We start from the raw sequence: 13,132 nt of genomic DNA, 5'->3' as shown, positions 1-13,132 counted from the left end.
AATCATCTTTTACTATATAACCAAAGGTCCTAGACCCATGGGGTCTTCAGCAATGACATTGGGGAATAATGACCTTGACAAAGGTCAAAAGGTCAAAGGTCAAGGTCATGTCCCATATAGCAAATTATGTGTTTTTGACCTTATTTAAAGGATTTTCAGTGTGTTTTAAAGCTTTTCAATACATTTTACGTCTATAGAAACATGTATTTTATATTATAAAAGGAAAGACCTCTCAATTGTTCAAGAACAATTGACAGTTTAATTAAGGTCTTTCCTTTTACAAAAGGGAAAGACCTTACTGTATTTCTTCTGTTTATTATTATTATTATTATTATTATTCTTCCGCCAAACTTTGACGAAGTTAGCAGCCTTAACCGTAAGACGTGTCGCTTTCATGTTCACACTTTGTATCGGTGTCATGAATATCTATCTGGAACTCACCCTGTTAGTCGAAATATTTTGTCGGTTCGGAGTAATCCCTCCGAAACCCAAAAACCTTGTTATCGTTCCAACACCGTAACCGTAATAGGTAGAAAAAAACCGAAGGGTGAAATTTGTTCAGGACCAGACCCCGGTTCTTCGTTACATTTGGATCGAAAAGATTCAACGACTCATATGTAGGGTTATGCCCCTCTGAAAATTAACCGGTGTCGGTTGACCACCAAAACTCAGAAACCGTAAGTCGTAGACACCTAGGATCTTCACCAATCATCATCAATTCATGTATCTTTGAAAAATACCTCAAGGTCAAATTTGTATGTTGACCTTGACCTTTGACCTAACACCTTGTTATGGGATAATCTCAGAAACCATTATACTTACAGAAGTTTTAAATAGTGGAAAATGTTTGGGTCATTATGGCGCAACTTTGTTACATTTTGACCGAAGAGATTTGACCTTTCTGTAAGGGGCATAACCCCTGATTTCGGTTTCTGAAAAGACAAAATCAGCTTTTACTATATAACCAAAGGTCCTAGACCCATGGGATCTTCAGCAATGACATTTAGAACTAATGACCTTGACAAAGGTCACAAGGTCAAAGGTCAAGGTCAAGTCCCAGATAGCGAATTATGTGTTTTTGACCTTATTTTAAGGATTTTTAGTGTGTTTTAAAGCTTTTTAAGGTTGACCTTGACCTTTGACCTTTCAACTTTTTAGTCGATATCTCAAAAACGGTTACTCTTACAGAAATAGTAAACAGTGAAAAATGTTTGGGTGACTAAGGCACAACTTTTCTACATTTTGACCGAAAGGATTTGACATATTCTTAAGGGGCATAACCCCCGTTAACGGTTTCTGAAAAGGTAAAATTAGCTTTAACTCTTGAACGAAAAGTCCTAGACCCATGGGGTCTTTTATAATGACATTGTGGACCAATGACCTTCACAAAAGTTACAAGGTCAAAAGTCAAGGTCATGTCCAAATTATCGAATTTGTTGTTTTTGTCATTTTTTAACGGTTTTGTGTGTGTTTGAGAGCTTTTCAATGCATTCTACGACTATTGGAACATGTACTTTACATTTCGAAAAGGAAAGACCTCTCAATTGTTCAAGAACAATTGACAGTTTAATTATTATTATTATTCTTCCGCCAAACTTTGACAAATTTATCCGCGTTAACCGTAAGACGTGTCGCTTTCATGTTCACACTTTGTATCGGTGTCATGAATACCTATCCGGAACTCACCCTGTGAGTCGAAATATTTTGTCGGTTCGGAGTAATCCCTCCGAAACCAAAAAACCTTGTTATCGTTCAAACACCGTAACCGTAAGAGGTAGAAAAAAAGCGAAGGGTGAAATTTGTTCAGGACCAGACCCCGGTTCTTCGTTACATTTGGATCGAAAGGATTCAACGACTCATTGGTAGGGTTATGCCCCTATGAAAATTAACCGGTGTCGGTTGACCACCAAAACTCAGAAACCGTAAGTTGTAGACACCTAGGATCTTCACCATTCATCATCAATTCATGTGACTTTGACAAATACCTCAAGGTCAAATGTGTATGTTGACCTTGACCTTTGACCTTACACCTTGTTATGGGATAATCTCAGAAACCATTATACTTATAGAAGTTTTGAATAGTGGAAAATGTTCGGGTCATTAAGGCGCAACTTTGTTACATTTTGACCGAAGAGATTTGACCTTTTTATAAGGGGCATAACCCCTGTTTTACGTTTCTGAAAAGACAAAATCAGCTTTTACTATATAACCAAAGGTCCTAGACCCATGGGGTCTTCAGCAATGACATTGGGGACTAATGACCTTGACAAAGGTCAAAAGGTCAAAGGTCAAGGTCATGTCCTATATATCGAATTATGTGTTTTTGACCTTATTTAAAGGATTTTAAGTGTTTTTTAAAGCTTTTCAATACATTCTACGTCCATTGGAACATATATTTTACAGTATAAAAGGAAAGACCTCTCAATTGTTCAAGAACAATTGACATTTTAATTATTATTATTATTCTTCCGTTAAACTTTGACAAATTTAGCCGCGTTAACCGTAAGACGTGTCGCTTTCATATTCACACTTTGTATAGGTGTCATGAATACCTTTCTGGAACTCACCCTGTGAGTCGAAATATTTTGTCGGTTCGGAGTAATCCCTCCGAAACCCAAAAACCTTGTTATCGTTCCAACACCGTAACCGTAATAGGTAGACAAAAAACAAAGGGTGAAATTTGTTCAGGACCAGACCCCGGTTCTTCATTACATTTGGATCGAAAAGATTCAACGACTCATTGGTAGGGTTATGCCCCTATGAAAATTAACCGGTGTCGGTTGGCCACCAAAACTCAGAAACCGTAAGTCGTAGACACCTAGGATCTTCACCAATCATCATCAATTCATGTATCTTTGAAAAATACCTCAAGGTCAAATTTGTATGTTGACCTTGACCTTTGACCTAACACCTTGTTATGGGATAATCTCAGAAACCATTATACTTACAGAAGTTTTAAATAGTGGAAAATGTTTGGGTCATTACGGCGCAACTTTGTTACATTTTGACCAAAGAGATTTGACCTTTTAATAAGGGGCATAACCCCTGTTTTAGGTTTCTGAAAAGACAAAATCAGCTTTTACTATATAACCAAAGGTCCTAGACCCATGGGGTCTTTTGCAATGACATTGGGGACTAATGACCTTGACAAAGGTCAAAGGTCAAAGGTCAAGGTCATGTCCCAGATAGCGAATTTAGTGTTTTTAACCTCATATAATGGATTTTAAGTGTGTTTTCAAGCTTTGTACGGTTGACCTTGACCTTTTCAATAGATTCTACATCTATAAGAACATGTATTTTACATTACAAAAGGAAAGACCTCTCAATTGTTCAAGAACAATTGACAGTTTAATTATTATTCTTCTTGTTCCGCCAAACTTTGACAAAATTTCCCTCCGTAACCGTAAACCATGTCGCCTTCATGTTCACACTTTGTATTGGTTTCATGAATACCTATCCGGAACTCACCCTGTGAGTCGAAATATTTTGTCGGTTCGGAGTAATCCCTCCGAAACCAAAAAACCTTGTTATCGTTCCAACACCGTAACCGTAATAGGTAGAAAAAAAACAAAGGGTGAAATTTGTTCAGGACCAGACCCCGGTTCTTCGTTACATTTGGATCGAAAAGATTCAACGACTCATTGGTAGGGTTATGCCCCTATCAAAATTAACCGGTGTCGGTTGGCCACCAAAACTCAGAAACCCTAAGTCTTAGACACTTAGGATCTTCACCAATCATCATCAATTCATGTATCTTTAAAAAAAACCTCAAGGTCAAATTTGTATGTTGACCTTGACCTTTGACCTAACACCTTGTTATGGGATAATCTCAGAAACCATTATAATTACAGAAGTTTTAAATAGTGGAAAATGTTTGGGTCATTATGGCGCAACTTTGTTACATTTTGACCAAAGAGATTTGACCTTTCTATAAGGGGCATAACCCCTGTTTTAGGTTTCTGAAAAGACAAAATCAGCTTTTACTATATAACCAAAGGTCCTAGACCCTTGGGGTCTTCAGTAATGGCATTGGGGACTAATGACCTTGACAAAGGTCAAAAGGTCAAAGGTCAAGGTCATGTCCAAAATAGCGAATTTAGTGTTTTTAACCTTATATAAAGGATTTTTAATGTGTTTTCGAGCTTTTTAAGGTTGACCTTGACCTCTTCAATACATTCTACGTCTGTTGGAACATGTATTTTACATTACAAAAGGAAAGACCTCTCAATTGTTCAAGAACAATTGACAGTTTAATTATTATCTGTGTTTATGCTTTTTGATTGACAATTATTATGACTTGTGAACATGTTTCATAACAAACAGTATGCATTCCTAACCATAACATATGGTGAAATTAAGCAATCATTTATTTTGTTGAAGGCCCTATGTTAACCACTACAATTCGGGGAGAAAGGGGGTAGGTCGTGAATGAAGAATCGAAGAAACGTGTTAATTAGGAATCTACTTAAAGATCGTTTCTCTATAGCATGTGTTAAAGTCATTTATATGTGATTTTCAGTAGCCATAAAAGTTCTCGCTCAATTTGTTATTCTTGGCTGGTGCTAATGGCTTCGTTCGTCATTTGTCTGAATGAAATTCCAACAGATGTCTTATGATTAAGCAGGAATTATTTTTCCTTCCTGACAATCTGAGTTAATTACTCATCTATTTTATTGGTGGTAATTTTCATACATGTTGCTATATTTTTTATCTGTATCTAATTGTTTTAAGAACGCTTAGATGGAACTGTATAGGAAAATAGTAAATTAAAATGATGCAAGTATTGCATTCATGTAGTGTGCACATTGCTTAAACGAGAGACAGTCAAACTCATAAATTGCTTAAACTCAGCATTTTATATCTTTGTTCAAATATGTTTTGTCAATGGACTATAAGCTCAAACATCAACAAATTAATATATCAATCTAATGTCGTTAGCTTAAAATAGTATGTTTAACATAAGAACAAGCATGTAGAAATACAACAAATACGTACATTTCTGATCTTGTTTTGAATCTTTTTCAGGACTGATTGTAAATTATCCATAAACTCTTTTGCAGCATGCCGAATATTTGGATGCAATCTGTGCTCCTGTTTAATAAAATAGAATACTAGCGATAAATAACAAGAGAACATTCAGACACCGTTATATAATTGAATTTTTAAATATTCATTAAAGGATGTTGTTTAAAAAGATTTGAAAATGAATTGTGATGTGTGTTCATATCATTATTTGCAGCAATAGAACTATTTTTTAAAACAAAAAAGAAATTTAAACCATAGAACAGAACAGACTAGAGAATGGAAACTTGGAATGTTTCGAAGAGACAAAACCGACTAAAGATCATTAAAAAAACCCTTTTAGTTAAAAGTATTTTAGTCTGAGACTTTTTACACTTTAACAGTTATAAAAATTCGATACAAAATACCAGTTGACATCATTTATATTTGTCAATTTTTTATGTAAGAATACAACTTGAGCTGGCAAGCATGACGATTGAACGCGTTGATTATTATACTCTTAACATTTTGCATGGTACAAATGAAAATCGTTTTATCGTTCAAGAAGAACAATTAATGGTAAAAAAATCGATTACCAGTCTTGACACTCCTCTTGGGACCTGAGAATCCATGTTCCATCCATATGCTGCACTATGATCCTCTCCTTGTAATTGGAATCCCTTGGACAGTGGAAGTTGTTTTGTGTTTTTCTTTCCATGTCGTCGTTTCTTGTGTGATCTGTGTGACCTGTGTCGATGTTTCTGGTGTTTGGTATTTCCATTCGTATGGATTTGTTCTTTACAATCTAATAAAAAAAATTGTTTTCATCGTTAGTATAGAGCATTTTACATTTTTTAATACGGTTATTAGAATAGGGGCAATACCTTATGATAAATCTGACTATGTTTTGAAGTGGAATTATGCCCTCCTGTAGGGTTGACCCGTCCTGTTCCACTCTCAGCAGCCGTTTAACTGTTCAATATCCATAGCCAGTGGTTTTATTTTTCAGCATGGTTTTAAGCCAAAATCTCTGTGAGAACGAATACATTTAAGGATTTCCCTCTGTCGTACCAGTAGGGAAGCACGGGCTTTTAACCTGCAATTGGAGTTCATGTTTCTTTTCGAATCTAGTTTTTTTAACTAATTTTATATCTAAATTTCTGTAACTTCTATTGATGATATCAATTTTCGTAACAAGGGGAATTGCAAAATATCATTATTTTTCGAGGTTTTTTTTAATTTACATCTTGTTTATGGTCATATATGATTTATATGACTTTTTTGTACTGATCGTTTATGGTGTTAAACATTAGTAACAACATTGATATAACTAGTGAAGTAATTTAAACATCTTAAGTCAGGCTCGCCGTGTTGTCAGTCTGATATCTTCCTGTTATCATGTTTTCTAAATCATTTTAGATATGGTCAATTTTGTAATATAAGTCTGACTCGTTACGATGATTATAGACCTTTCTCGGTAATAAACAGAATGTAAAATTACCTATATAGTTATTTTTGAAACAGTATTTTATAATCCTTCTAGAGTCGGTGTATTTGAAACTTGTCCTACTATCATAAATCTAAGCCCAATATCCATGTGATAAAGAGGTATTTCTTAGAAACGAACTCCCTCTTGAGAACTACAAATATTTAACACCAAAAATATAAGGACATACTATTACGATGAAATAAAATAAGTCAACCCTATTGTCCGAGGTTAAAAAGTACATCCTCTGTATTTTCATAAACAATACCTACATCATTATATTTTTTCTCACAATATATCTCGAATAGTTCTGATATACCGGTTGTACTTACACAATTCCCCCAAAATATATCTTATTACACATGTTTAAATGGTAATTTACCCGACTTAAACCCTTCAAATAACATTTAACTGTTTACATACTTTTTCATACAGTTTGAACTATCATTTTATGTAGGCGTTTTATTTCCTTCTATCTAGTCAAATTGAACTTCTTGAATATCAAGTGCGGTCAATATGAACCTTTTTGGAATTTCATTCATAAAATTTGAATATTATGGGCGTTTAAACTTGCAGAAAGCCCATTGACTAGAGGATTTGGACCGTATGATATGGTGTGATCAAACAGGTGATTTACCTGGACTAAATATAATTTTACTCTTGTTGAAGTGAAAGTTATGTAAATAATCTACACAAATTCCGGTTCAGATTAAATAATTGAAAAAAAATCAGGTTGTTTGATTAAAAGGTTACTCATACTTAGTTTCTCTTTGCAATTAAGTTTGGAGTATTTCCAAGTAGAACACTAGTACATTTCGATTTAATTTATAAAAGATATAATTCATTTAAAATTCGTATTTGATAAACAGTGAATTTCAAGGTTTTGCTTATAAAGGAAACACCTCTGTTTAGTTTATATAACTCTACAGTAACGATCGATATTGAAAAATTAGTCATAAACAGAATAGATACATTGTTCATTTTGCAGTAGCGATGATTGGGTCAATGTTTATAAATCTTCATATTAAACAAAATTTGACACTGTTACCCTCCTGATGTTTCGGTCATTTGGTGGCTCATCTTAGCTGAGACTCGTTCTGTTTCAATCCAACATTTTCTGCATTTGAAAATGCCTGTTCCAAGTCAGGAATACGACAGTTGTTGTCCATTCGTTTGATGTGTTTTATCATTTGATTTTGCCATTTGATTAGGGACTTTCCGTTTTGAATTTTCCTCGGGGTTCAGTATTTTTTGTGAAAAGAAATTTTTTTTTTTTTTTTTTTTTGTTTTTTGTAAATTTGTTTTTTCATGATCTAGTACAGGAAAAGAGAATATGTCTAGATTTGAGCTGTTAAACATTTCCCTAACCTGCGACATTGGTGTAAAATATATCACTCATTAGTCGTCTGAGGACAGTTCATTCTTATAAAGACATCTTGGTCCGGTTGTTCAAAGGACAAGATAAAGTTATTAATTGGATATCTTCTATATACACTGAATATTTTCTGTCCAATTGTCAAATTAGGTTGTTGAAAACATTTCCAATTGCTCATTAATGTTAACATTGTTCTTGATATTACATTCTATAAAATCTTTAAAAACAAATTAACAAAAGTACCGATAGAACTCAAATTTTAATTCAGAAAGGGGAATTTACATTTATAGTTATCAAAGGTACCAGTTATCAAAGGTACCAGGCTTATAATTTAATACGCCAGACGCGCGTTTCGTCTACACAACACTCATCAGTGACGATCAAATAAAAAAAAGCCAAACAAGTACAAAGTTTTTGAGCATTGATGACCCAAAATACCAAAAAAAGTTGTGCCAAATACGGCTAACGTTATCTTTGTCTGATATAAGAAAATCCTTATTATTTCGGATAATTCAAATTTTTGCAACAGTATATTGAACAAAAATGACCATATAATTGATATTTATGTCAACACCAAAGTGCTGACTACTGGGATGGTGATACACTCGGGGACGAAGCATCGACATAGTGGTGAAAAATAGTTATCAAAGGTACCAGGCTTATTATTTGATACGCAAGGCGCGTGTTTCGCCTACAAGAGAATCAGCAGTGACGGTCAGATCAAAACAATTATGAAGCCAAACAAGTACAAAGTTGATGCGCATTGATGACCCAAAATACCAAATACGGCTAAGGTTATCTATGCCTGGGATAAGAAAATACTTAGTATTTCGAATAATTCATATTTTTGCAAACATTGAATTTAAAAAAAGACCATATAATTGATAGTCATGTCAACACTAAAGTGCTGACTACTGGGCTGTTGAAACGAAACGTCCACCAGCAATTGCATCGACCCAGTGGTGTAAATAGTTATTAAAGGTACTCGGCTTATAATTTAATACTTCAGACGCGTGTTTCGTCTACATAAGACTCACCAGGGACGCTTAAATAAAAAATAATAGAAAGCTAAACAAGTACAAAGTTGATGAACATTGTCAGATGACCCAAAATACCAATCCAAAACAAATCAAAATACATAAAACCTGACAAAATTAAGCCGTGCTTGGATATATCAACCAACTGAATGAACGGAAAGCAACTGTCATATACTGACTTGGTACAAGCATTTTGTAAAGAAAAAAGCAATTCTGCATCTCGAAAACGACAATAGTGACGGAAAAGAAGAGATCTGTTGTTCAAAATGACTGTCTTCAACTACTTTTTTCTTTAAGATCTGGTGGTAACTTTGTTCAGATGGAGAGGAAAACACATCTAGTTAGTCATTTTTTCTCAGTTCATTGAATATATAGATTTACGTTTGGTTTGGGGTTTTGTTTTGGGGGGGGGGGGGAGGAGGGGGTCGCTTCAAACAAGAAGATTTAGCTAGTATATTTACTATATAGGACTATTAATTTAAACTATTATTTTGTAGGATTTTTTTTCTCAGGACAGTGTATTATATTATCTTGACGTATATTTTCTATGTGAAAATTACAAGAAACACGACAAACAAACAAAAAGTCAAGTGAAATGAGAATAATTATCTTGTCAAACATATTTTTTAACATCCTTTCAAAGGTCATCAACATTAAATGGCCTATTGACATACCACCTTATGGTACTCTTTGCCAGATATTATTTTATTAAAGTTGTACGTTTTACGAAGGCTATCTCGTTATAGGATAAGATAGGATAAATGTTGTTTCCAATAGAGGACCCATTATAGGCTTGAACAGTACAGTGATTTTTAGATCAAACAGTTACAATATAGACAATACACAAGAAATAGTGCAGTGATCTTTAGATTTAACAATTGCATTATAGACAATACACAAGAAAAACAACTCAAACATAATATAGAGTGAGTTAAATATATATATATATATATATATATACCGCTATATAAACCATAATGTTAAGTGTTCATTGACCATGTACTAAAAACAGCATCACATCCATTATAAAAAAAGCTTTTTTGAGTTAAGTCTTTCCTCGTGGCCGATGCATATGAACAAACAGTATTGCTATCCATATGCAGGAGTCACCAAGGAACACGCAAGCAAATACGCACAAATAAGAATATTTGTAGAACATTTACAAAGGGATCTGCATTTTTGGTAGTCTTCAAGTCATAGGTTGTGGTTTCAATGCCTGTGAAGATTTGACGGCAGTGAACAGAAGATTTATTGATTCTCAATAAAGATTGAAGATCTAAGAAGGTGATATAATGACCTGCGTTTCCCAAATATCAGAAATTTTGTAAAATAGTGACGGCATGGTTTTATTTATGTTCACTTTGATTTACTTGTAAAATGTTCTCTTACTGGGATCATAGACAGCGGAGACATGGGTACAACAAAATAATGTCTTTGGGTATAATCTAAAGATGTAGCAATGTTATTTAATGTAAACATTATTTATTTTTAAGTTACAGTCTTTATTATCATATATTCTGACAAACTGTCTTTTATAAATCTGTTTTCATTAATTCATAAATAATATTATTTCTGAAAAGCAACTGGTTTATCAATTCCTTTTGTACCTAAAAGTGCAAAACATTTCTCAATAACTGAGACATGAATAAGTGACAACAATTATCTACAGGTGTTCAATACTCATGAGTAATTTTTGGAATATATACAACACAAATTTCTGAGTAAACAACATGAATACTAACTGTCGACGGAACCGGTATCGCACCATAAAGAATCCATGCGATATTAAATGCAACATTCATTGAAAATGATAAACAAGTATTCATAATTCAAATTGACAGCTGCACGAACGGCATGATACTATCTGTTAAATGAAGTGAACTTGTCTTTGTTTTGTATCCACACCATTGATGCAGTTAATTTTATGACAATCATTTAACTTATGTTTGTCTTCATTGAAGCAGATTTGACAGACAGCTTAAATGATTATCAGCCATGTTCAGGGACATATGAACATATATAGCAAGTCTGTATTGTTCCAAACATTATATCATATGTCAGGGGTCTAATGGTTGTTAATAAGACCACTCTTTAGGTCATTGGCCAGAATGATAAGGTCATACAGCAATGATTTATGTGAAAACATCGTTTGTTTTTGCTATTCTTATACTAAGTGTAACTCCTAGAACTTTTACAAATCCGAAATGTTCTATAATCGGAGATATGTTTCAAGACAGCGATTTTTTTTTATTATATATACAAATGCACAAAATGGTTTAATTTCTGTATACAAAGAAGAGGATTATGAGATGGTTCAATTTTATAGATGAATTATAAAAAGGTACTTTTGTTTAAATCCGGCACTTAATATGCAAATATCATATTAGGTAGACATTAACAAAATTAAAAGCTATTTTCATATGTTCATATCTTAGTTTAGGAGCAACTTGTTATAGAATATGCAACGATTTAATTGAAGGAAAAAATCAAATATTTCGCCAAGAATGAGTTAAATCAACAAAATCCAAATTAAAAAAAAGGAAATAGTTCAAGCGAATTTGTTTTTTAATAAAGTTCCAGAAATAGTTTAATAATGTTTGATCATTGGTCCACCTTTGTACATGAAAACTTATCGGTTATTATTAATCAATATGTTTGGTTTATCTTTATACTTTTATTTAACTAATATGGTCCTTGTGTACAATCTATATTAAATAGTAATTAAATACAACCTACCTTTATCTAAACAAGGTGTAAAGTTGATAGATCCAGAGTTTTCTATTTCCCTTTCTTTAGGTTTTATATTCCTACATTCCACAAATATCACAAGAAAGAGAAACAAACACAAAAAACGTATCATGTTTTACGAAAAAATATGATCATTCATTAATTTGTACATGTGGAATTATGTCGACTTGTCACAGTCAAATCGTCCGATCACGTGGTTGTTGTTGAAAGGTATACAAAACGGTTTTAAAATTTAAACTTTACACAAACGTCATATGATCAAACAGATAAAATACATATGCACCGTGAGATAGTTTTAACTGACATATTGTATAGTGACCTTATGTAATAATTATACATTCCTTGCCGTTACGGTGTCTAGTTAGTAACTGTTGTACTGCACATTTTAATAAATCATATTATTTTTTAAGTTTATTTATTTAACAAATTACATATTTGTGGTTAAAAAGGTATAACGTGTTAAAATGTACATATAAGCACAAAGGATTGAATTTCAATATAGCTAAATTTCTGCTCGAAATAGATATGATGATCAGGCAGTTAGCGCTAGTCATTGCTGTTGCAGTATTCATTAATGCAGTATCTACAGCTACATCTTCAGGTTACAACGCAATGTCTTCTTATGATCATTAGCTATTTAGGAGTGTATAACGATTTAGACCCCAAAAAAACTTGATTTTTTTGTTTCAAAGTACGAAAAATTATCTGAAACTGACATTATTAAGATTCTTGATCATTCTTGATAGTTTGAATAACAGCGTAATTATAAAGGTGTTTAGAGGACGTGTATTTCAATTAATTATCGGCATTCCAAAGGAACCAACCGCGTGCTCCTCTTCTTTCCAAGCTGGTGTAATTATGCATACAAGGCTGTGGCCTGATTTTATACAGGAGCTTCTTAACATTATTTCCTGTAGCGACCGCTACATAGATGTTGTTCTCTCGCTAAATAATTCAACGTTTGGTGACTCTTTTGAACGCACCAATCCCATCGAACTTGATGAAAAGGATTTAACCCCGCCACATTATTTATGTATGTGCCTGTCCCAAGTCAGGAGCCTGTAATTCAGTGGTTGTCGTTTGTGTATGTGTTACATATTTGTTTTTCGTTCATTTTATTTTTTTTTACATAAATAAGGCAGTTAGTTTTCTCGTTTGAAATATAAACAACTGGGGTCGGTTGAGAACAAACTTTACGACAAAAAAAGATTACTTCAGCTTCCCAATTGTAAACTTTACACTTCTATGCAGCAACATTTAAGCAGTGCCTGCATGCATATAAATCATATATCTCCAAGTTGATACGATTTTTCAGAGCTTGAATTTCTATCATGATTTACTTGATAGAGGGTTGCTGCTGAAAAGAAAGCTATTGAACCAAGGGTTGCATGTGATAAAGTTAAAGTCATCTCTTCGATTTCGAAGTAGACTTATCAACGGGTTTGTACTTACATGAGCAATACAACAGGAGCTACATGTGATACA

General features: G+C 33.4%; 1 protein-coding gene across 2 annotated transcripts in view; it reads right to left on the bottom strand.

The window, feature by feature from the left end:
- The window catches only part of LOC143073592 (uncharacterized), a 73,100-nt gene extending 61,249 nt beyond the window's left edge, over positions 1-11,851 (bottom strand). The window contains exons 1-3 of one of the 2 annotated variants that reach the window (XM_076249247.1): positions 11,636-11,851; positions 5,598-5,806; positions 4,996-5,091 (exon numbers count right to left, since the gene is read on the bottom strand). In XM_076249247.1, the coding sequence (XP_076105362.1) occupies positions 4,996-5,091; positions 5,598-5,806; positions 11,636-11,759 (429 nt within the window). In that variant the 5' untranslated portion in view covers positions 11,760-11,851. The remainder of the gene's footprint in view (positions 1-4,995; positions 5,092-5,597; positions 5,807-11,635) is intronic. The other variant, XM_076249246.1, reaches the window with a different exon arrangement.
- Between the last annotated feature and the right edge of the window lie 1,281 nt (positions 11,852-13,132).

The sequence above is a fragment of the Mytilus galloprovincialis genome, chromosome 4 (assembly GCF_965363235.1).
Source record: "Mytilus galloprovincialis chromosome 4, xbMytGall1.hap1.1, whole genome shotgun sequence".
NCBI lineage: Eukaryota > Metazoa > Mollusca > Bivalvia > Mytilida > Mytilidae > Mytilus > Mytilus galloprovincialis.
The sequence above is the reverse complement of the archived record's forward strand: the minus strand, read 5'-3'. Positions and strand labels throughout refer to the sequence as shown.